The 23,862-nt window shown below is 30.5% G+C and overlaps 1 protein-coding gene across 4 annotated transcripts in view; it reads left to right on the forward strand.

Annotated features, from left to right (window-relative positions):
- Babo (TGF-beta receptor type-1 babo) overlaps positions 1-23,862 on the forward strand; it is a 37,864-nt gene that overhangs the window by 7,451 nt on the left and 6,551 nt on the right. Inside the window, exons 2-7 of one of the 4 annotated variants that reach the window (XM_083100597.1) lie at positions 2,949-3,066; positions 7,128-7,285; positions 21,070-21,303; positions 22,101-22,334; positions 22,693-23,033; positions 23,525-23,764. In XM_083100597.1, coding sequence (XP_082956723.1) covers positions 2,949-3,066; positions 7,128-7,285; positions 21,070-21,303; positions 22,101-22,334; positions 22,693-23,033; positions 23,525-23,764 — 1,325 coding nt within the window. Of the gene's footprint in view, positions 1-2,948; positions 3,067-7,127; positions 7,286-10,698; positions 10,851-15,208; positions 15,418-21,069; positions 21,304-22,100; positions 22,335-22,692; positions 23,034-23,524; positions 23,765-23,862 lie in introns of all 4 variants that reach the window. The other 3 variants (XM_083100598.1, XM_083100595.1, XM_083100596.1) reach the window with 3 other exon arrangements.

Here is a 23,862-nt window from a genome sequence, read left to right on the forward strand (position 1 = left end):
ACATGTTTAGTAAAAATATAGTTTTACACGTCTTTATATGTATTTTACAAATACTAAATATGAAATCGTAGCTATGGTCATGACGTTGATCGTTGAATTGTAAATTAGAGTTGGAAAGAAATAGTGCAATGATGCCATTACTATCATAAATTAATCATGAATTATTAATCTATGGACTACTTTTAATTAATTTTTTTTTTTTACTATGACGCGTTTCGTGACTATTCGCTTGATCATTAAAATCATTAAAAAATTAAAATATATATTGCATATACAATAATTATCCACTCATGCATCAATAATAATAACGTAAAGATAATATATTTTTTATTGGAGTTGAATTTTTTTATATCAATTTATAATTTATATGCTTATTAGCACACATTATACACATTTTTTATATACGACAGATATTAAATATAATTTTTTTTATATATTTGAATAGTTTTTATTGAATAGTTTTCATTTGCACGTATTAATTACAAAATAATGTTATTTACAACAGTAAAAAATCATATAGAATAATGACTGCATTAATGAAGTAATGATTTTATTTAATACATTTTAAACCTGTTATTAACATTTCTAAATGGTTATTAAAACAAGTATGATCGAATTTTACTCATAATTATGTAATAATTTTCGAATTAAAATTAATAATTTGTACTTTCTATTTAATGTACAAATTTAATATACGAATTATATAAGCAAAATAATATTTAGCATAAGTTTCAGCTCTTTGCTGAATACAAAAAAGTAAATTTTTATAAAAACTATCAAAGTTTTGTTATTTAATTAAATCAAAATTCAAGTAATTTCTTTATATAATTAATAGTACATATTTTTGTCAGAATTTTTTATGATATTTGATAGTACAAACAATTATTATAACTAATAATTAAAACCTGTACTTTATTTTATGCAACATTTATAGTGTGACTGTGTACTATATATATAAGAACTCTAAATTACGAAAACTGCGGCAAATTATACATAAATATTTTTTTAAAAAAGTTTCAAGAATCTAGTTAAAGAAAAGTAGTCAGGCAACGAGGCCATTCAACCATTTTGTGGGCGTATTTTAATGACTTAAATTAAACTCATTCTATCAAATCCGCAATTGGAAACTTTAATGAGGCTCTTGAGTCAGAGTCTCCTCAATCTGTTACATTTAATCAATAGTTAAGTCAATCAAATAAAGTTAATATATAATTTTTTTTGATGTTGTAAAGTTATTGACTGCATAATGCTTATGAGAAGAACATATTTGTTTTTAGTTTCTATAAAAACATATTTGTTTTTAGCATTTATAAAAAAGTGTGTTAATTTTTATATAATAAATTTATATTCATTTATATTTATATGCGTGGTATACATATTATATGGATCTAAATTAAAAAGATGGATTTTTTAATTAAGTTTTTTTTTTTAATTTTCAATTATTTTGGCATTTATTTTACAATAATATTTACACATAGAAATATCAATATATTTCATGAACTTATAATTTCACATAGCAATTGTAAGATTATTATAATATTATTCTTGATGTATTCAAATTATCAAATGTGAGCTAGAATTATTATATCTAGAGTTTCTTGTTCAAATAACAAAAAAAAATAATAGATTAAGACATTGCAGAACTTCGATGCTTATAAGCAATTTCACATTTGCTTTTACAAAAGTATCAATATATATCTAAGTGTAGTTAAATTCCAAGATTTTCATGTGCTCATAATTTTTTATATGCTATTTATTTTTTCTTTTTTTAACAAGTTCATAAAGAGAGATGAGCCTGTTTATTATAACATCAGAATTTTACCGGATTTTTAATTTTTTCTAGTCTTAAATCTTTATTATTTTTTTTCACAAGTATGATTGTTGGATTTAAAGTTTTTTATATAAATTAGATATTGTAACATTAGGAATAAAAAGTTTCTATATAGATTTTGGATTTTTATGTACTCTAAAGTTCTATGATAATTTTTAAAATATAAAAATTCTAAAAAAATTCTTTCTATTGAATTATTATTTTTTCCCCCCTCAAAATAATTGTGAAGATAAAGAGAGAGAAGGATGGGGGGAGAGAGAGAGAGAGATTGATAATTATTCAATCTTGAAAATTGCATATTTTTACGAAGTTCACGATGATGTTATATTATTGTAAAATAAACTGCCTCTCAATTGCGATAAGTGCCGTATAGCGTTTCACGATAATATCTTTCTTCCCATATTTCTATTCTATGACAGAACATGCAAGAACAAGCGTCCTTTCACGAAATTTATTTTACTTATGGAATTTGATATATCATCAAATAATCCACACTTATTGTTAGTTATATGTAAAGTGAAAAAAGGCGAGAAAAATGAGAAAATATTAATTAATCTATATTCATATGTGAATATTCACACACATACTCACATATGCACACGTGCGCACGCACATACATATATACATATATTATTATACGTTAGTCACGTTATATTTTACATATATTCTGCGTCACATTCTACATATATTATCATAGAATAATCACATAATTAATATAAAAGTCTAAATAACGGTATAGGATAATGATGCAATTATTTATTATTTCACAATATAATTTTAATTAATTTATAAACATATATTAATAACCAAGACAATTACATAATATAAATAATATTTTGAAAAAATAGCTTCGCACATCAATTTGTAGAATTCGAAAAAATGTGAATAAAATAATATTGTGAAGAATGATATAGAGTAGTAATTTTCTTTTTAATGTTTGTCTTACGATATTTATAATTTTAATATGATTGTAATTCGCGCTTAAATAAAATTTTCACTGGAAACGCTTTAATATTCTAGACTAATAAAAACATGGAAAATTTATTCTGATTGTTTTATATTATTTATATGAACAACTTAAATTATATATAATTAATTATTTTTTTTTTGCTTTTAGGAGCATTACTCAAGTGCTTTTGTGACATTTGCGTGAACGACAATTACACGTGCGAAACTGATGGCTATTGTTTCGCCAGTACGAGCTTGGAAAATGGCGTCATCACGTATGCTAAGAGGTAATATATTTGCACGTGGATTTTATTGACGAGTATATGCGATTTAAAATCCAGATTCCTTTCTACATATTAATTCATTCCTTGATTGTCGGTAGATTCGCCATCAGTTATATAGATAACATTCAATTGAAATCGGTAAATTTCCGTCCTCCGAGAAATTGTATTCATTTTTCTCACTGAATTTCTTTATGTAATTTATTAATTTTCAGTGTATATTATTCAAGATACATGTCCGATGATTGCACAATTTGCAAAATAATTATATTGATTAGGAGTATCGAGTTTTGTCTCGAGAGAAAGTTTTTTGACGTAGGCATATATCGATATTTCATAATGAATTAGATGATAATTATTATGGCGTCTGGCTTGTTAGTGACCGGTCAATGACATTAATGTTAGATTTTCTAAGCAAGCGCAGCTTGCAACAAAACAAGATCCAGATTCGTTATCGACTTCACGCACGTTATCAGTATGAGTTTATCATGTGTGAACGAACAATTCATGCTCGTATTGCAACACTCTATTTGCGTAATCAATATTAAAAACATACAAACTTGTTCTCAGGTAGGCATTTTTGTCTTGAGAATTTTTTTTAATTATTATTATTTACATTTTTATTATTATTTGCTATCTTGCTTTTAATTCTGATTGATTTTATTCTTTATTTAAAATTCATTAATTTATTAATGTATAAACATAGACATAAAACACAAAATAATTTTTATATTTGAAGTGTAATTTATATATTGAGAATGAGAGATATATTTTCTTTTCTTTCTCTCATTTTTTAATTTATTTTATTATAATAAGTCTCAAGTAGATTCATAATTTATTTCAGAGAATTCACATATAAAACTATTAGAAATTTTTTATTTTGTATTTGTAAATTCCATCTTCTTACAGTAGTTAAAATTTAGCAGTTTCCATTATTTCTATTATTTTTTACAACAATTTGTAATTTATAGTCAAAGTTTTAAATTAAAGATGTCTTCTTTCATTCGATTAATCGAAGGCTATGCACTAAACTAAATACGCATTTACTTAGAGTTTCCTTACATAATGTTTATCACACATGCGCCTCGTGCGTTTGGCGGTTCAGGTCACTATCCGTGAAAAAAACCGCGCAACCTTCGTATCAAACGATGGCCTTTGGTGGTTTCGCTTCAACGTCGCGATCGATGCCCTCGTCGTGGTTTCCACGAATGAACGTTTAGCCGGTTTTCTCTAGCCCGGGCCATGATTAGCACCCGTTTCGGCGGAAACGAATTATTGTTGTCGGTTGGTCGTCGCGTTGGTAACGTTACCGAACGCGATGTTTGGCGAGATTTCAAGTTCGAACTTGCTATACAGGTACGGAAATTCTGGTCGCGATCGATCGCAGGGCGAACTCGGGGCGAAATTCGATGGTACCTTCCCTCCCCTCATCTCCCCCTGCGGTATCGATCTCGAACGCATCGAGGAAGTTTCTTGCTCGCGAACGTGGGGGTAGCCATGTACAAGTTTCAGTCCAGTTCTGGCAAATGAGATGACACTTTCGTGATTCGAATCTGTCGTTTTTTTTTTTGAAATCTTATCGTCTTGAAAGAAAATTGTTGACAACAAATTTATACGATGAACTTCCGACGATCATTCCGGATAAATCGACTAAAATAAACATCTTGGACGAATGAATTTTTATTTGGACATAGAAGCGCATTATTCAATTTTATATTAAATGTTTAAACTACAGAATGTACAAGGAATTTCCTCTATTTGAATATATAATTACTATATTAAATTATAATCTAATTATATATTATTTTCCATAATATGTGTAAAAAATTTAATCCTTGTATATTAGTGCAAAATGAAATATTCTACACTCACATAAAATATAATATTTAAAATAGAATTTTATTTATTTTTGATTTATTTCCTATTTAAAGTAAGCGATAGCAAGGAATTAAAAATTTAAAAAAAGGAATAATTTAAATTTCTAGTTCTGCAAAAGCGTTGTACAATATAGCTTTCTTTGATTTCGAGCGATTTATTTAAGTAAGATCGATTATGAAGAGTACAATTCGTTCTATTATTGTATCGATTTGTAGATTTTTCTATTAAATTATAAATTATTATTCTCAAACTATTTTTCATCATTCTTGATTTTACATCATTTCAGTTCAAACTTCTAATCCAGATTTTCCGGCAACATGCTAATTATTTAATTGGGCATTTATTAAACTTCTGTCAAAAATGCTCCGGATAGAGTCAAGTTAATTTTATAATTTTGCAAATTTTATTTATGCCATCATATGATATTATAAGATGAAAGTGTTATTGTTACCTTTCAATTTGAAAATAATGTATAAGCATATTTTTTTATCTAAATTGTGTGATAGCTTTGGAAAAACTTGCAAACATTCGTAACGAAAGGTCAAAAGTTGAGAAGATAAAGCAATGTGCGTGTGCCAAACGCACTGTGAACTCAACCTTCGACTCTGTGAAGCTCGACATTTTCTTTATCATGGATGATATTCCATAGTACATCCGTATCAAAGGACGAAAGTCTAATGTTGGTTGATGCATAATCCTAATCATATTATTGCAAGTCCAATTATGGAGTTTTTCGTATATTATTAGATAAATATTTTGCAACTGAAAGCTTAATTTTAATATTGGGTCGATATTATTAACTTAAATATATATGTATCGTTTTCTAGTTTATAGAAAATTACACAATTTGAGATATTCCGATTATTTATTTTTACTATAGCGACTGTGAATATTTTCTTGATTTAAAGCATTAAAAATTGATTTTCTACTGTCTACTTGAAAGCACTGTATTATTTAGTGTTGTTATATTTTTTTATATGTGTGCGAAATAATTTTTATGTGAATTATATTTTTCTAATGCAAAAGTTTATATTTAACGTAAAAACTCGATATAAAATTTAATTAATTTTTTAAATGCATAAATAACAAAATTTAAATCCTTTTGCCAAAGTAATTATGCATTATACATATCTTGAAATGTATGACTTAATGTTGTAAAATGTCTTATAACATTTAACATTTTCAACATTTCTCTCAGATAGCAACATTTTTGCTCGCTACCGCGGAGATTACTGCTTATATAAATTCTCAATTTCCAATCTTATCTATTTTTGATAAATGGATTACTGAATATTAATATTTGTAGTAATATTAGTTTCGAAAACTGTGCGTCGTCTCTGAATATTTCTTAACTTTATGAACACATATTACACAATCTCGAAGAGTCTCAGTCGCATTTATACTTTAATAACGCTTTATATATTTTAACAATCCTGATTTAAGCGGGACTCACTCTCGAAATCGAACAAGATCGACCGAGACAGTTCGACGATCTGAGGTCGCAGACGTGTGGACGGCCCCTTAAATGCTTGATGCGCCAGACGGATAATTCGGATAATTCAGTCGGAGATCGTATTGAAAATAGCGCGACCGAGATTACTCGATCCGGCTGTGTAACGTGAAAGCAGCACAAGGCAATTTTATACGCGGTCGCATAAATGCAAAATCTATCGATAGTATTGCGTCGTTAATCGTGAATCCACGTCGTACACGTTGAAAGATTTTATGGAATGTCGATCGAGCGAAAGTAGATCAGAATCGAAGGTGGACTTGCAGTTATTTATTTTCTATCTGTATTTGTTTTTTATAGATAGATACGTAAAATACAGCGCAAAATATACTCTTTTGACCGTTTTCTATAAAATATATATATAATTAATTATAATTATAAATATATATAATTTTAATTTTAATTATGTAAAATATTAAGTATTTAATTCAATTATTTATTTATTATTAATCTGTCGAAGAGATGGATAAAAGAACGAAACGTGCTCATCAGGATTTCTTACGAGAAAAGTTAAAGGGGATGAAAATTTTAATTGTATAAATTGATTGGATATAGATATGTTGGCGCAATAAAAAAATATAGTCGCGTAGATAGATAAGGGAGAGCTAAAGCGTTTGGTAGCTTGGGCTGATCGAGCGAGTCTTCCGGATTAAACTTTAGAATTGTGATGTTGTGAAAGGTGCCTCGACCGAAGTAACTGGCTGCCGCCGGAAGCACCCCATTTCTGCAACAACAAGCCGGGCATCTATCGCTCGCGGATCTGCTGCGATAAAGATCTCTGCAACCTGAATTTATACCCAGTTTTATTATCTCCCGACACGTCCGAGTTGCCTTCAGGTATTCTTCTCAAAGGCTCGCGGCCGACGAGGGCTTTTTCTGTGCCTATACAATGTGTGTACAATGTAACCGTCCTACATACATAACATACTGTCACGAACTAACCCCGAACGAGAACCGAGTGGATAAGCATGTGACTTTTGAAATAACTTTAAAAATAAGATGGAGTAGCGTCATCCTAAAAGGGACGGAATTGCAGAGTTGTACTCTTTGTGCAGTGTGTGGGTTTTTTTTTTTAATTTGGGACATGCAATGCTCTGCGTAAAATCTAATCGCTATTTTTTCATCGTATCGCGCATTACATAAACATAGATACACATATATACATGTGTCTTTACGTCTTGGACGCTTATATCGATCAGACGCATCCGTCAGACACATTTATGCATATATACATACGTATCTTTGCGAAGTTACTTACGAAAACAGACGCAATGACGAATATCCTCACGAAGTTATGAATTGTATTCGATGAAGTATTATTGTGTTTTGACTTTCTTACGTTTACTTCGAAATTAATTTTTAATATATTCGGGTCCACTTGCCGTGCGAATTGCATTTAATCGGAAATGAACGTGCGTAAATATTAGACACGATTGTATTTTTATTTATGAAACGTGCGAAAAAATTCATCGATTATTGTTCTTGCAATCTTAATATTCATGATTGTTTTCATGTAATTTCAAATAACAGTAATTATATAAAGAATTTTGCTTTTTATTTTTTATCTATTAAAATTCAAATTTCATTTTCAAACAATTGATATAATTAAAATTCAAATTTCATTTTCAAACAATTAATTAATTAAAATTCAAATTTCATTTTAAAACAATTAATGTACTGTAATTAACATTTTTTATCGCATTGTTGCAATGATGACATTATATATATATTGAATCAGTTATTGAATTAGGATCTTTTTTTGTCTTTGTATATTTTAAAAATGAGAAAAAAAATTCTAAAGTAATTCTTGTAGGTATTTCTATAAATTTCAAAGAACTATAAAAATACAATTTATGCGGTTTTCTTTTATTTACATTTTTTAAATATCTATCTTTTGATACGACACATATTACATCTGTTTAAAAAATATCTGAGTATAGAAAATTTCACTCTATTTCTTATCTCCTGTGTTAAGATAAACTTGACGAACTTCAATCTTTGCTCTGAAATCACATTGTTGAACGGTTAATAACACGGTATCGCTAACAGTTTTCGACTCCGTTTTTCAAGATCTCGTATTTCTGACACACACGTTAATACGATTCGACGGAGGCTCGTCCCACGGAATCAATTACGCGATCGAACGCAAATCAGCGAGCGCTTGCGTCAGTAAGATATGTGCGACGACCGATTGTCCAAGAGATTTCGTGCCCGGCAGTTCGCATGCGATCCACGACGATCGAATCGCGGCGCGTATTGTGGCTCACCTTGACGTGCGTGTCGCGACAAAATGCGATTTGCATACGTTGAAATTCCCGCACGACGACGATATACATATATACATCCGACAAAATTTTTAAGGAAACTGGAATTATTCCGAGCATTAAGATCCGATACTTGCATCTCATTTCACGTTCTTTTAAATAATTAAGCTTTTATATGAAAAAAGTAATAAGTAAGTTGAGCTGTTTGCTGAAAAAGTTAATGGGTCTTTGAGAAAAATTTAATATTTATAATTTAGCAATAGTATTGATATTTATTTTTAAAGGTAGCTTTAATTAATTTTAACAGTAGCTTTAATTAATTGATAAATATGAATAAATCAATTGTATTGAAAGTTTGGTGAAAAGCAAAGAGCCTTACACGAAAGCATGATGATTAATTTAATTTACAAGATATAAATTTATTTAAGTAAAATTTAATTTATAAGATATAATTAAACATTACATTTAGCTTTGAATGCGACTATATGATTATTATTATACTATAACATCAGGATATTTTCTTCTTAAATCAACAAGAAGATGTGAAGAAACATTAAGCGAAGATTGAATATAAATTATAAATGTAATGCAATATATCGTGCTAGGTAAATGAGAAGAATCTTTTCTTTATTGTTTGAAACGATAGACTTAAAAAAATGAGATTCTTTGAGAAGATTTTATGTGAAATAGTGCGCTTTTCCGTAGAATAATCGAGTTTGAAAGATCCCGACTAACACACATTGCATCGTAGTGTTCATCGTTTGTCCCTAACTCACATTTTCTTTGCTGTGACGATTTCGGTTTGTTCAGAATGTGCGAGATGTGCCTGCTTTGGAGATCGTTTCAGGCGATTCTCTCGACGAATCGAGATTGTCCCTTTCTCGAGTTCGTCGGGGTTACTGTAGTAGAACAAGCCCGATCGATAGAGAGACTCGCATCGCGAGTCCACGCGGGGTTTCTGCGCTATACATACCATACTCGTATGTTCCGAAGCCATTCCGACACAAGTAACAGAATTTCAGGAATCAGGAAGATATGCTACATCTCACTGGCTACCCCCACATGTCAGGTATCACGAGAGTGTGTTGAGTTGCACGGTTTTGCGAATTTCTCTCTTGCTCCTCCCGCATTTCTCTCGTGTTTTTTTCTCTTTTTTTAATTTTTTTTTCTCTTTCAATTTTGTGCTAGAGTTTTTGTCCAGTGATCCTACTCCCTCGACAGCATTCGCATCCGTGTGTGAATCAGATGCGATATAATTCAACGGGCGCGTACACGTAATTCGCACATTGTTAACGCTTCATTATCGGTTAATCGCCGGTATATTTACATAACTTGATTCGTTCAATCACACATACAGGCTCTCCAATTTTACTTTATAAGAAATGATATATATATTGTCATGCAATTACAAAGCACAAACAAAATTAATCACTTTCAAATATGATTTGTGAAACAAAAAATATTAAAAATAATAATAATTGACGTTAGATTAATAATTGCAAATCATGTAATAGGCAAATTGATGTCAAATTAAATTTGATTGAATGTCGGGAAATTCTCGAGACTTTTGGTAGCACGATAAAATAATTAATTTAAAAAAAAATCAATAAATATTAGAAATGCCGGGAGAAAATATAAAATCTGGAAACACAGAAAATCAATAGAAAATTACGTAAATAGGATTTTCTCTCAAAGAACTGAATTATTTATATATAAAACTCTGAAGGATGCTTGTACGAGTTTACTTCATTGATAGAATATTTAATATGCCTGAATCATAATGAAGCGATATTGATAAACCGCGGATTCAGGACACAGTCTTTGAACCTCTTGGTCGTGCTACGAAAGGATTCTCGCTCGCGTTTATTTTTACCTGAAAAGCGCACGAAGTGCCCCCCTTGATATCTCGTGCCCTGATGCGAACGCGTCGTACCAAGTATTTTCCTCGTCTCGTTTTTTTGAAACTGGTGCAAAATCGGCTTGAAGGTGCGTGACTAAACACCTGCCGCCGTCGCAGCCCGAGCCGTTCATCTTCTGCATGACGAGCGACTCGCGAAACACGAGCTTCGTCATCGAGTGCTGTAAAGAGGATTTTTGCAATCGGGATCTGAAACCTATGCTGCACCCCAGCAAAGAAGGTATAGTCCAAACAAATCTAGGAGTTACGAAAACTCTGCAGGTGGCACGGGCTTTTGCTGCTACTCTCCTTTCTCACCCTCTCTCTATCTTGTCTTTTTTTTTTCTTCTCTTATTATTACTCTCTAGTTCTACAATATGATTTGTAAATATATTTTTTCGCTATTCCTCTTTATTTCAGAATATTCACAATTGTTTCTTATTGTCAATCTATGCCGTAGTAGTATTGAATCGAGAGCAGTACATTGCTGGAGAATACGATATATATGATAATTACATATTTAATAATTAAAATATTTAATTATTTGACAATTATTAATTTGATGTTTTACATGAGTACATCTAAATGTGTGTGGAACTAAGAATAAATTAAAATTAACAAGAATAGAAATGAAAAGCAGTATATATGGTAAGGGGGAACTGTTTCCAAGTTTGAAGTCAGTTTGACCTAATCCACGCAACTATTTAAAGGGGTAGTTCTATCATCCGATAGTTTCGTAATGCCAATTTACCAACTACTGAAATTGTTAAGCTATTGTTCATGAATCTATACTCACTATTTCAATCTATATTTAATCCCACTATATCGATTTTATTTAGATATAATTAAAAAAATGATCAAATATGTGAAAAATATAATCAAAAATATTTTATTAATATTGCCATATGTGTAAGATAAATATATATTTAAAGAAATAAATTTTGATTAAGTTTCTTCTTCTCATTATTTAAAATTTGTTTAAAGAATTTAGAATTATTGAATTTCATAAATATATTCTATGTATTTTTTGAACGCTTAAAGTTCAGAGGATGAACGTATAAATATATTAATCAATATTTTTCATACAATCATAATTTTGTTGCAAAATGTATCTAATATTTCATTCGTAAGAATTTTTATAATCAAAAAAGAAATTATTGATTGAGCGGAATATTTTTTTTCATATAAACGAATCAGTATTAATAAATTTCAAAATTTTTATTATAATAGAAATTCGATTAATTTCATGCATTTACAAGACAAAATAAGAACAGTAGCTTTGCAAAAGAATTCGCGTGCAGCACAGAGCCATTTCTAGTATTTGATAAAGTAGAAACGATTCAAGTACCAGAGTATATTCAAGGATTTAGTTAAATCGTGCGAGTTATTCTTTGTAATCGGAATAATACATTATATCACACAACCTCATACACACTCAGACACACAAATACAGTCTCCGGCAATGTATATAGCTATGTTTCGCACTATTATTTCAAATTTGCTCTTACACGCTCTCTGTCGCGCTCTCGCAACCGTTATTTGTGTATATATATATATTTATGTATAGAATATATCAAAATCATTCGATGATATTTTAGAAATAGATTACATTAATCTACTGATTTTTTAAAAGCGTGAATTTCTTTTTGACACAATTTTTACATCAAATATTTTTTTGACAATTAAAAGCTTTCCAATTTAAAATTTTTTCAAAATAAAATTTACTCGATACTTCATCGAGGAAAACGCATTTCTCTTATTTATTTGCGTATTTTTAAATCTCTTAATTTGTGTATCGAGTTTGTCTTTGCCTCCTAAAATGTCATCCGATGATTTTGGGACACTGTGTAGATTTCTATATTCGTATAACGTCATGTGTATTATATATTGTGTGAAGAATGGAAAGCTTTCGCGACGCTGCAACACGCAGACGTGCACACGCGATGCGCTACTTGCGTATTCGCGGATGCGTGTTGCGCTATCTCGTTCGCCGTTCATTGCATTTAATAAAGCGCAACGTACCGGGCTATTTTATATCGCGGTTTCTTGAACCGCAGTAGAATATTGTGCAGTGCCGTTGTCGCTGGAGCAAATAAAATGCAGAATTGACCGAAGTAAAAATTATTTTACGAGAGATACTCTTCGTATATTAATTAAATTATTATTATCATATTTCCATTACATTAATGAACATTATAATTTAATTAAATCAATATGTGATGTGTCTCTCGCGTTTTATCGTATAGATAAATAGAAATGTCTATTTACTGTCATATTGCATTACGAAAGATTGAATTATTAATTGAATCGTTGTTATTTATTACATTAAAATTATATCTTGTTTTATGCGTGCAGTAAAATGATATAAATAAGCGTGATCAATAATCGTTTAGCATTTCATCAGTTTCCATTATTTCTCCATTTTTTTCCGTTTCTTTCCCGAGCAGCAGACGCCCATATTATTGATATTATCGATGTTGATTTTACATATTTTTACAAATTGCAAATTTATTCATATAGAGAAATAATCTCCAGTTTCGAGATTAAATTGATAACGAGATTAATAAAATTGATGATGAAATGAACGGCGAAATTTAATGAATTTGGACAGGTAAGGTAATATGCGAACGCACTATATGCGTTTGCTCATATTGTAATATTCGGAAAACGATCGAGATGTTTGCCACCTACGGAGCTTGTAGTCGCTTCAAGGCAATCTTCTCCTGTATTTTCTTACTTACAAGCCCATCATACGCCGGAAGTTCTTCTGAGTAAACTCGGAAAGGACCGGTAGCATGTTGTCACATGTTCTCTTCTCTGCACTCTTTAATGACAATACTATCCCGCAGTAACTCCGATAGAGCGTGACCCGCGAGAAAGGGTGGCTTTTGTAAATATCTTCCCCGCCTCCTGTAGTTACTCTCAGACCCTCTGCAAAACTTGTCGTTCTTTTTATTAACTTGCCCAAGAATGTATTATATATTGACAATCCATTATTATATCGAGAAGCACCGAGGAACTTGGCATGAGATTCTTAAGCAAAAGCATTATGATTGTATTAAACTCATTCGAGACAGTCGCTTTTTGATTAGTATGTATTATTCTTGTTGATCTATCTTTTACAAGTACGCATCACATGTCAAATTCCCTTTACAGCTTTCACAATACAAATTAAAATTAATAATGTGAGCACATTTTCTTGAAATTGTCAAAATTAAGTAAAATTAAGTAATGTTCTTAACTAATATCTTCTTTTCAGCATGTCTTCTGACTTTATGTGCCTTATCTTTATTATGCAATATTGAGATCTTTTAAATTTAAAAATAATTTAAAGAATATAGAACTCTCTCTTAAAAGCTATCAAGGTAATGTACTTCTTACAAGTAGTAAAATATTAATTTTTTTATATCTATGTTATAATATTATTCTGTTATAAAAAAAATATACAAAGTATATTGTAAAATTTGCATCAAACTTTAAATATTTTTCACAAATTTGAAATTTGTGTATTTAAGAGTAATTTATTCTTTAAGTTTGTTTAATAAAATTAATTCCTTAAAAATTATCACAAAAATGCTTAACAAAAATATTATAGAGTTTTCTACAATTAATATCAAATTTTATATAAAATAAATCAATGTTTTATTATCTATATAACTCTTCTTTATCTTTTTCTTAGTTTTTTTAAATAGATTTTATTCAGACTAATACTTAAGATATATTATCGAAATATTAAGATAAATTATTAGTTGTGAAAGAGATAAGATAACAATCTAATCAATTGCTTTATGTCGGTGAAAAATTATTTTTAAATTTATCAGATTAAATTCATCTTAATATGCTGTGAAATGCGCATTTTACAAAACATTATATATTTATATTTAACATTATATTTTCCTTCGATTTTTTCAAGAATATATTAAAGACACTTGATGACCCACATTAGTCTACATATATTTATGTGTAGGGAATATAGGAAAATGTGATATATTTTTAAAACGCTCCGCTTTTTTAAATGTTTATATTTTAATAAAAAATATATATTATTATAAAGAATTATAGATTTTTTTGACAATGTAGAGTTTTTTATTGTTAATCTCATAGTACTTCTATAAATTTTTTTAGGCATATGTAGACTTTTTTAAAGATTTAATTGTATTGGTAGTCTTAATTTAATTAATTCTTGGATTATGTAACATTTTTCCTTTTAAACTGTAACTTTAATTTCAGGCTGTATAACATTAAGTAATGTTTTCAATAGTATTATTATATAGATACTAATGAAATTAAGATCGAGGAGCTAAACCGGCAATCGGTGCAATCTAGGTGCTATTCGCTAATCACTTTTCTAGCTTTTATTAAACTTTAACATAATATACTCAACCAATAAAAGACTGCCATATTAGCATTTCTGTGTCCTTGTGTATATTTCTTACAATCGAACACTGTTTCACTGTAGAATCTTATCTTCAATAATCCACTAAAACCAGGACCTGTACGAGTATGTCACGTCATCTTTACAGCAGAAAACGCTTTTCGGCGATGTGAATGTCGCAGTCTGGTCCGCGGCAGTACTCGTCATGTAAATTATTTTCCCAGGTGTTACAATAAGGCGAACTTCTTTCCGGACAATGAGTACTCGGTCTGGTGCACCACGAACAGTACGCTGCGCGGTCCAGATGGCACCGAATTCGTGATCGCCTGTTGTGATCATTCCGACTACTGCAATCGCGATCTAAGGCCTTTCTTTCCTACTCACGAGTCCAGAGGTCGACCGTATTCTCGCTTCATGAGCCACCTCGGAAGAGGTACAATAAATCGCAGCTAAAGCGGCAGTCGCGAAATTTCTCGCCTCCAAGGTTGCTTTGGTCGCAAAGCTCGTTTCCGCGAAAGATCCTCGTGAAAATAAACTCGTCAATAAATTCGAGAGATTCAATGGCAGAATCCGTAATAAGAAATCCATATAAACAGTCGAATTTAATATCTACCTCAAAAAAGAAGAATAAATTTTAGATAAAAATAAAAAAAATTATGCTTATATCATAAGTTGCTATTAAAGAATATTCCTATTCTAATTATTAAAATTTGAGAACGGTATATTTTTATTAATATTAATAAATAGTTATACTATAATATTAATAGTTTTTATCGTTTTTATCGTAGATAATATTGATCGAGGTAAACATCGATATATGATCTTTTGCCTTATTTGTTCATCAGCCGTGATATGATGCGAGCGATAGCTTTTACTTTTGCAGTCATTAAGTAGTAACGAGGTGATTTACGCAGATAACTAACAGCAGCTATTACGCGTAATGGTTCGACAAAAAATAAATAAATAATTTATCGGTTGAATAGCGTTTTCTATTAAGAACGTATTAATAGCAAAAACGGTTTAAATTATTAAGTTTGAAAAAAAATTTGAATTAAGCTCAACTTATCGATATTTTGCTAAGACAGCGAGCTCTTTACGATCGATACATTGAAGGTTTTTGAATATTAAATTCTCCATTTCTTTGTCTCACGATGATTTGGTACTTTGAAACTTTTGAACGCGCGCGTTACATCAACAACTTATGTAAGAACTTATATATTTGAAACTCTTGATTCATGCGTTCAATACAACGAGGAAAAGACTTCGAATTCCTAGAAAGAGAGGAAGAAGTATAAATATGAATAAGCCATTGAATTCTGTCAAGTAATGCAGTCCGCGAAATTTTTTGCGAGACTCTAATTGTACTTCAATGACATTTGAAATATCAGTGATAGATTTATATATAAGTGGATGTATATCTGACTCTATTATTATTTTTTTATATACGTTTTTCTTTTAACACAAAAATATTTTACAATAATTATTGCAAGATTCTTAAGATTTATTTTATTTTTTTTGCTAGTTTTTCTCTCTATTATTTATCTTAATTAAACGTATATATTCTCTCTTTATCCTACATGTAAATCTGTCATTGTTCAAATTGCTTTTTGTTTTAAAGAGCTTTTTCGGATTGAGGATTAACGGGGAAAGAACTTTTCTGACAGCGACCTTGGTGAGACACGCGTGCGATGATGATGAGAGAAACGGGGGATATCGATTATCGATTTTCTACGCTTTTGTGAATTGTCTGGGCGCTCACTTTTCACACTTGTGTCTCCTCTGTATTCCCCACGTTTCACGTTTTCGTGCCATTTATCTTGCTTGTGCCGAGCTGACAAGACAAGGAACGGACTGGCAGCCATCGACCGACAATTTTCTTTATCGCGATCGCATTTATCGTGTTTTTTCGCTTGAAATGAGTTTTTACTGCAATAGAATTCGACATTTTATTGCTGCTATGGAATACGGTTGTTTCGTTACATAATGCAAGATATATTTGAATTATGCGATGTACACGCACTATTATCTTTAAAAAAATTGTATATTAAATCTGAAACATTCATTACATTGAACATCTTGGCTAAGTAAAAGCTTTCACAGAATAAATTATTTAAAAAATTATTTTTTTTAATCAAATAATACAATTTTCAATTATTAATTTAAATAAAATTTATTAAAAAATTATTAATTTAAATACATATTTTTTTACTATTTATTTTTACATTTTAAAAAAGTTAATTTTTCAAATTTAATTATTAAAGTTGTTTTCTTTTATTTAATTTCAAATGTGTGTATACATGTGATGTCATTGTGCGTTCATATATCGCGTGTATCTCCTATTCATAATAAAAAGGAGATGTAGATAACCCCCTTGCTGTATATGTTACGTGCAGATAAGATAATAACGGATCATGTACCGATGCATTTTGCAACGTTGAGAAAATCTGATAAAAAATCGAGGGCATTCCTCTCTCAGTCTGTGTTATCATTCTGTATGTAACTAGAATATGCTAATTCTAGAACACAAACTTTCCAGTGTCATATTAACATCTTTGTAACTTTTGCATATGTTTCAAAATTCTTTTAAATCAAATAATATGAAAAATTATAGATATAAAATATAGTTTTTATTTTTTGAAACATCTATTTATATGAATCGTATAAATAATAATCGTATAAATAATAAATATAAATATTTATATTGTAGAATTAAACAATTTTAATAGTATATATTTCATTAGAAATGTCTCAAGAAAAGTCTCGCGTACGAGAATGAGATATTATGTATAAAATCTGTAGATCGATATCTAAGCCTTCCGATTGTCGTCCAATTTGTTGACTTGAAGTTTGGATTACAAATTCAGATTCAATAAAAGACGATGCCAGATCTAATTGAGCATATTGAAATGTTTGCATATAATAACTCAAATCAATTGAAAATAGAATTGCTTCCTGGCAGAACCAGTTAAATCATAATTGATCTATGATTGTAAAGAGAAAGAACAAAGTTATCAGTTATCGCACATGATATATATAATTCGAACAATTAGAAGTATAATGTAAATGTATAGAATTTTATGGAGAACGTATCGTTGATATATCTACGTGTCTGCAAATTTTGATGGCGGATAACGGACGAACGTGGATGCAATTTGCCAGCGCGAATGGAATAGTCCGGTCTCGGGAATACAAGGTAACGAAGCGTATGCAACGCGATTTGAACGAAGGGATGATGGGATAGGCTGGAAGCGATATTCATCGATTATACGTGCCCCAATAAATCCGCGAGTACAGCCATTTATCGGCGAGTATCTCCATAGCAGCGATTTGATATTGGCACGAGACGCGCGTTATGTGCTCGCTTATGGAATTCGACGTTCACGTGGCGGTTTAATCAGCTTCGACGAGGATTTATCGACGGAAAAGACATTTTTGCATTAATCTATTACATTGTCAATATTGAAACATATCGTATTATCGATTTTATTAGATTATTATATTTGATGTTCTTAATATATCATTAAGAATTTTTATTTCTAAATATTTTTATTTTTAAATAATGAATTCAAGTATAAAAAAGCTATGAAGTATTTTAAGAATGATAACGCATCTGTCAAATTTAGTGATGATGATTAACACGCATTATACAGTCTTGATAGAATACATGTAATAATCGTATTTTTCTTTTAATATTTAACATTCTTAATTTTTTTTATTAAAAGAAAATTATTGAAATAAATATGCAATTATAGTCATGGCTATCTTTAATATAAACTATATTTATATACAATTATATCTTGAAAAAAAGATCAAATTTTTGTTAGAAAAATAATATTTGGAAAAGAAAAGTAGTCATCTATAAATTAAAATATTTAAAATACTTTATATATGAAGAATATCTTTTAATTATTATAATTATTATGCACTTTTATGAGTCTGTTGATTTTATGGAAGAATTTATAAACATTATGAAACGAAACAACTGACTACAAAAATTATTATTTAAGAGACGTATTTTTATGAACGGGAATTTTTTTTATAATGTCAGCAAGGTGCACATTTGATATTACCTCGCATTATTGGGAAAAATCATCGTTGGACATGCGATCACTCATCAATGAATCGTTTTTCGCCGTGTTGCCTGTTACATTGCATTGAAATCTTCATAGGAATCCGTATTCAATTATATCGTGATTCTCTCTATCTGCATATTACAGATAACCCTACCAATTATATTTTCCGTCTGTTCGATTCCACGGTGAACCGTAGTTATTTGCTTTAGTTTATTCGAATTTTATCATTTCCAATCCTTATGTCCTGCGGAGAATATCTCTTGATATTTCTACATTAATCATTTTAATTAAAAAGAGCTTTTGTGTGTGGGGAATTTTAATAATATTGGAAAATTATTAAAATTTATATTTCATACATATGGGGTTTAATTATTAACACATACGAAATGTTTTATAATTAATATGATTTAATTGAGCTTAGATGCAGGTAGTTTTTACAAATAATCTTTTTTAACGGAAATTTACTTACAAATTATTGTCACAATTTTTCAAATTTTTATATTAAATATTCTTATTATATATATATATATATATATATATATATATATATATATATATATGTTATATATATATTGACCTTGTATAAATCATCAAATTTGTCTTTTTGTATTTGGAAAATACATTAAATATACGATGAATTTACACCTTATGAAACATTTCGTATACATATAATTATAAACGTACTCATTCATAAATTAATTATTTCAAGAATCTGCGAATTTTTCGTGATTTATTATTATAAATTTTAAAAATCGTATAAATATGAATCGAAATGAACAAATTATTTTAAAAAAATTTGTTGTTTTGATTTTATATCATTTGACGATTTGATTGGCCTTTTCGGATGTTGTTAACATAATTTTCATGTGTGTTTTCAATGAGTTACCGATTACTTGTATGCTACCGAAGCACTTGTATGCTTCGAAGCAATACGTTCTTGGCGTTCTTCAACTTCACGACTCACAGGTAAGTTCAATTATGTGCTCAACGTGCTGTAAACGTCTCGATAAGACGCGCTGGAAAAAAAAACTATCTATAATTCAATTTATCACGATGTGAATTTAATTGCTGTATCACTTACAACAAGTGATTACTGCGAATTTAACATGAGAGATTCTATGAACAGAGCTTCAATGAACAAAACATCGTCCGTCCCGAGCGTAAATGAAGATAAAAACCGCGACGAACGATTGTTTTTGTGTGTTTATAGTTTGCACCATTAATATCTGTCAAAAGTACATAAAAATATAAGACTCAAGGTTGATAGAAAAACTTACTTAGATTACCTTACAAGATCTGTATAAAATTGAAATTAACAATATATTAATATGATAGTAAATTATCGAGGCGCAATCGTACGTTTTTGCACATGATCGATTATTGGTTATTGATGATTGAGGTGGTAGAGGTTATTGGTGAAATAATCTGTATAAAAATCGCTCGAAATCTTGTTCCCATTGCATTAAGTCCCTCTTAAATGTATTTGTTTAACCGCTATTGATACTGTGAGATTGCTTTATATTCTTCATTTTGCTAGCATTTTGTTGCATCTGAAATTTGCTTGCGCTTGATTTCGAATCAACAATGCAATACTGACCTCGTTCAATACTCCCACGAAGTTTTTCGCTTTCAAAATCAGTGGTATTCAACTTCGCTCGTGTCCAAATACGACTGTTAATTGAAAAGAGAAAAAAAAACAATTTATCATAGGTAATATCATATAATCATTGACAAAAAGTGGGCGACGTGTGAAGAGAGAGTCACAAGTTTTTCGCCATATTACATAATAGAATTGCATTTAAGACAATTTTGCGCATTCATATAATTTGCCCGCGAACCTTGAGACACAGTACGTGGCACGCATCCGGGAGTATGCGTGTCACGAGTTGAATACCGCTGGCATAATGACGTATGGCATACGGCATCATTTAAGCGTGACCGCGGTTGAAATTGAAATTTCTCCGTCGGTGTTTCCCACGTACAAATAATAATTGAACTTGTCTCGCCAAAAGTGTCGTCGCGCGATGACGACGCGACGTGGGTCACCTGGAAAATGGCCTTGACGATAGCACTGCCAATATGCGCGATCTGCGTGATCGTTATGGTCATCTATCACATACACATGACCAAAAAGAGACCGGCCAGGCACTTCCCGGACGATTCGCTGGAGGCTCCGGACCGGCCGATTCTGGGCGGCGTCACCATCAGGGATATGTTGGAAATGACTACCAGCGGTAGCGGCTCGGGTAGGTCAAACTAAATTAAAGTTAGTCATTCAGTATTGAATGATAAGTTAAAAGGCAATAGCAAATCTTGAAAATCTCCTTGATAGAAATTCTCTCATGGAAACATGCTTGGTTTATTTAATATCACCATTTCATTTCTCAATAATTATTTAGAAAATATTGAATATAAATAATTAATTTATAATGATATCGAAAATGGCGAGCTTAATTTTTTGATTACTTTGTTTCCTCAGCAAATATATTTATTTCTTATATAAATTTATAATATTTATATTTATATATAAATTTTATTTAATTTACTTTATGTAATTGTAAAAAATTAAGATTTTATATACAAGCGAAAAAATTAATACTTAATTTCAGTTTCTTGAGTGTTAAATATATAATTGATAATTACATTAAATTTAATTATACATAAGCATGAAATAATTTACAGTAAATTAAAATATATATATTCTATTTCTTACAATAATTTTTATAATGTTTTAATAAATGTTTTCTTGTTAACGCATTTAATACACACTTGTGTCTCCCAGATATAATTATAATAATTATATACTAGCATGTAACGCGTATGTGAGTCATTAAAATTTATAAGCTTGAATTATTGAATTTGCGAAATTTAAATCACTACAACATCTGATTTGTTCGCCAATATATTTTATATAAAAAGTCGCTGTCGCGTGCTTAATTTATTCGTCTCCCGGTCAAATATGATCGCCAACAACGCAGCGCGCGCGTGAGTCATCTTTAATCATACTGAAATTTACGTTCTCCAATGCCCATCCTCTCTCAAGTAGGCCTGCCGCTTCTGGTACAACGGAGCATAGCGCGCCAGATTCAGCTCGTGGAGACGATCGGAAAAGGTCGCTTTGGCGAGGTTTGGCGCGGTCGTTGGCGCGGCGAAAACGTCGCCGTGAAAATCTTCAGTTCGCGAGAGGAGAGGTCCTGGTTTCGGGAAGCGGAGATCTATCAAACAGTGATGTTGAGGCACGACAACATTCTAGGTTTCATCGCTGCCGATAACAAAGGTATTGCATTTTCTCCACATCTTCATTTAAATTTAAATCTGGCAAGATCTCGAAAAAATAAAAAATAAAATAAAATAAATTGTATATATTGTCCTTGATATTAATCTTCAAAACCGCTTATGAATAAGAATCATTGCAATCTTATGTTAAGAATTTAATAATTAAGAATGTAATACAGTTTTTTTAAAGATTAATAGATACAGTAAATTCTATCTTGAACAATTATATAAGACAAAAATATCGAAATAATATTTGACTAAAAACATTTTATTTTTGGAGACATTTCTTTGTGAAAGCCATAGCAATCAAATTAAGTCTGGAAAAAATCGAGATTGATTTGCGTTTTCTTTTTTTGTAGATAACGGTACGTGGACACAGTTGTGGTTGATAACAGATTATCACGAGAAGGGTTCGCTCTTCGATTACCTCAACAGATCAACCGTCGACACAAACGGTATGATAAGGATGGCCTTGTCAATCGCTACCGGCTTGGCGCATCTTCATATGGAAATAGTCGGTACGCAAGGCAAGCCGGCAATCGCTCATCGGGACCTGAAGTCAAAAAATATCCTTGTGAAGACTAATGGTACCTGCGCCATAGGCGATCTCGGATTAGCTGTCAGGCACGACGTAATCACGGATACCGTCGACATTCAGCTCAACAACAGAGTCGGCACGAAGCGATACATGGCACCTGAGGTAATTACTTGTGAAAGTTATCTCGAGATAACTTCTAGATATAAAGAAACTTGTGCTTCCTATTTTCGAGAAAAGTAAAAAAAAATTAAATTTAATTATGATTGCAATAATAAATACTAGTCAAAGTTAATAACATTGATATTATGAACATATATTCTCTCTGATAAGAACATATTTATTGAAACGTTTTATCAATTATTTAATTTATTTTTGATTAATCTGGGATTAAATAAAATTTTTTAATTCATCAAAGATTTATTTGCTTTTGTTAGAAAAAATGAGAAACAGTAGTAAAATTATATATGATTAATAAAAGAGGATCTTTTATCGAGAGAGTAATATTTAAGCATGAAAAAATTTTCGGTAAAAATACATGCAAAGGTAATAATTATCAGTGAAGATAAAAATATCCAAGATAATTCGAGTGGATTTGCGCACTCGATCAGGAAAGCGGCTCTTCAGTAACTCGTGCAAACGCTTTCTGCTTTCAGGTTCTTGAAGAGACGATAAACATGAACCACTTCGACTCGTTCAAGAGGGCCGATGTGTACGCGCTCGGCCTGATCCTTTGGGAGATCGCTAGGCGTTGCAACGTCGGCGGGATTCACGATGAGTATCAGCTGCCCTTTTACGATTTGGTGCCTTCCGATCCAACTATCGAGGAAATGCGGAAAGTCGTGTGTATGGACCGACAACGGCCGTCGATTCCGAATCGATGGCAGTCAATCGAAGTAAGTCAATCGAGGTGAAAAATGTCATTTAAATGCATAGCTTTTTGCGCATAAAATTGCTCTGCATGCGCATAAGAAAATAAATTAAATCACATTGA

The sequence above is a fragment of the Camponotus vicinus genome, unplaced genomic scaffold, assembly GCF_025532165.1.
Source record: "Camponotus vicinus isolate PSW18456_S1 unplaced genomic scaffold, iyCamVici1.0 SCAF_5, whole genome shotgun sequence".
Classification (NCBI taxonomy): Eukaryota; Metazoa; Arthropoda; class Insecta; order Hymenoptera; family Formicidae; genus Camponotus; species Camponotus vicinus.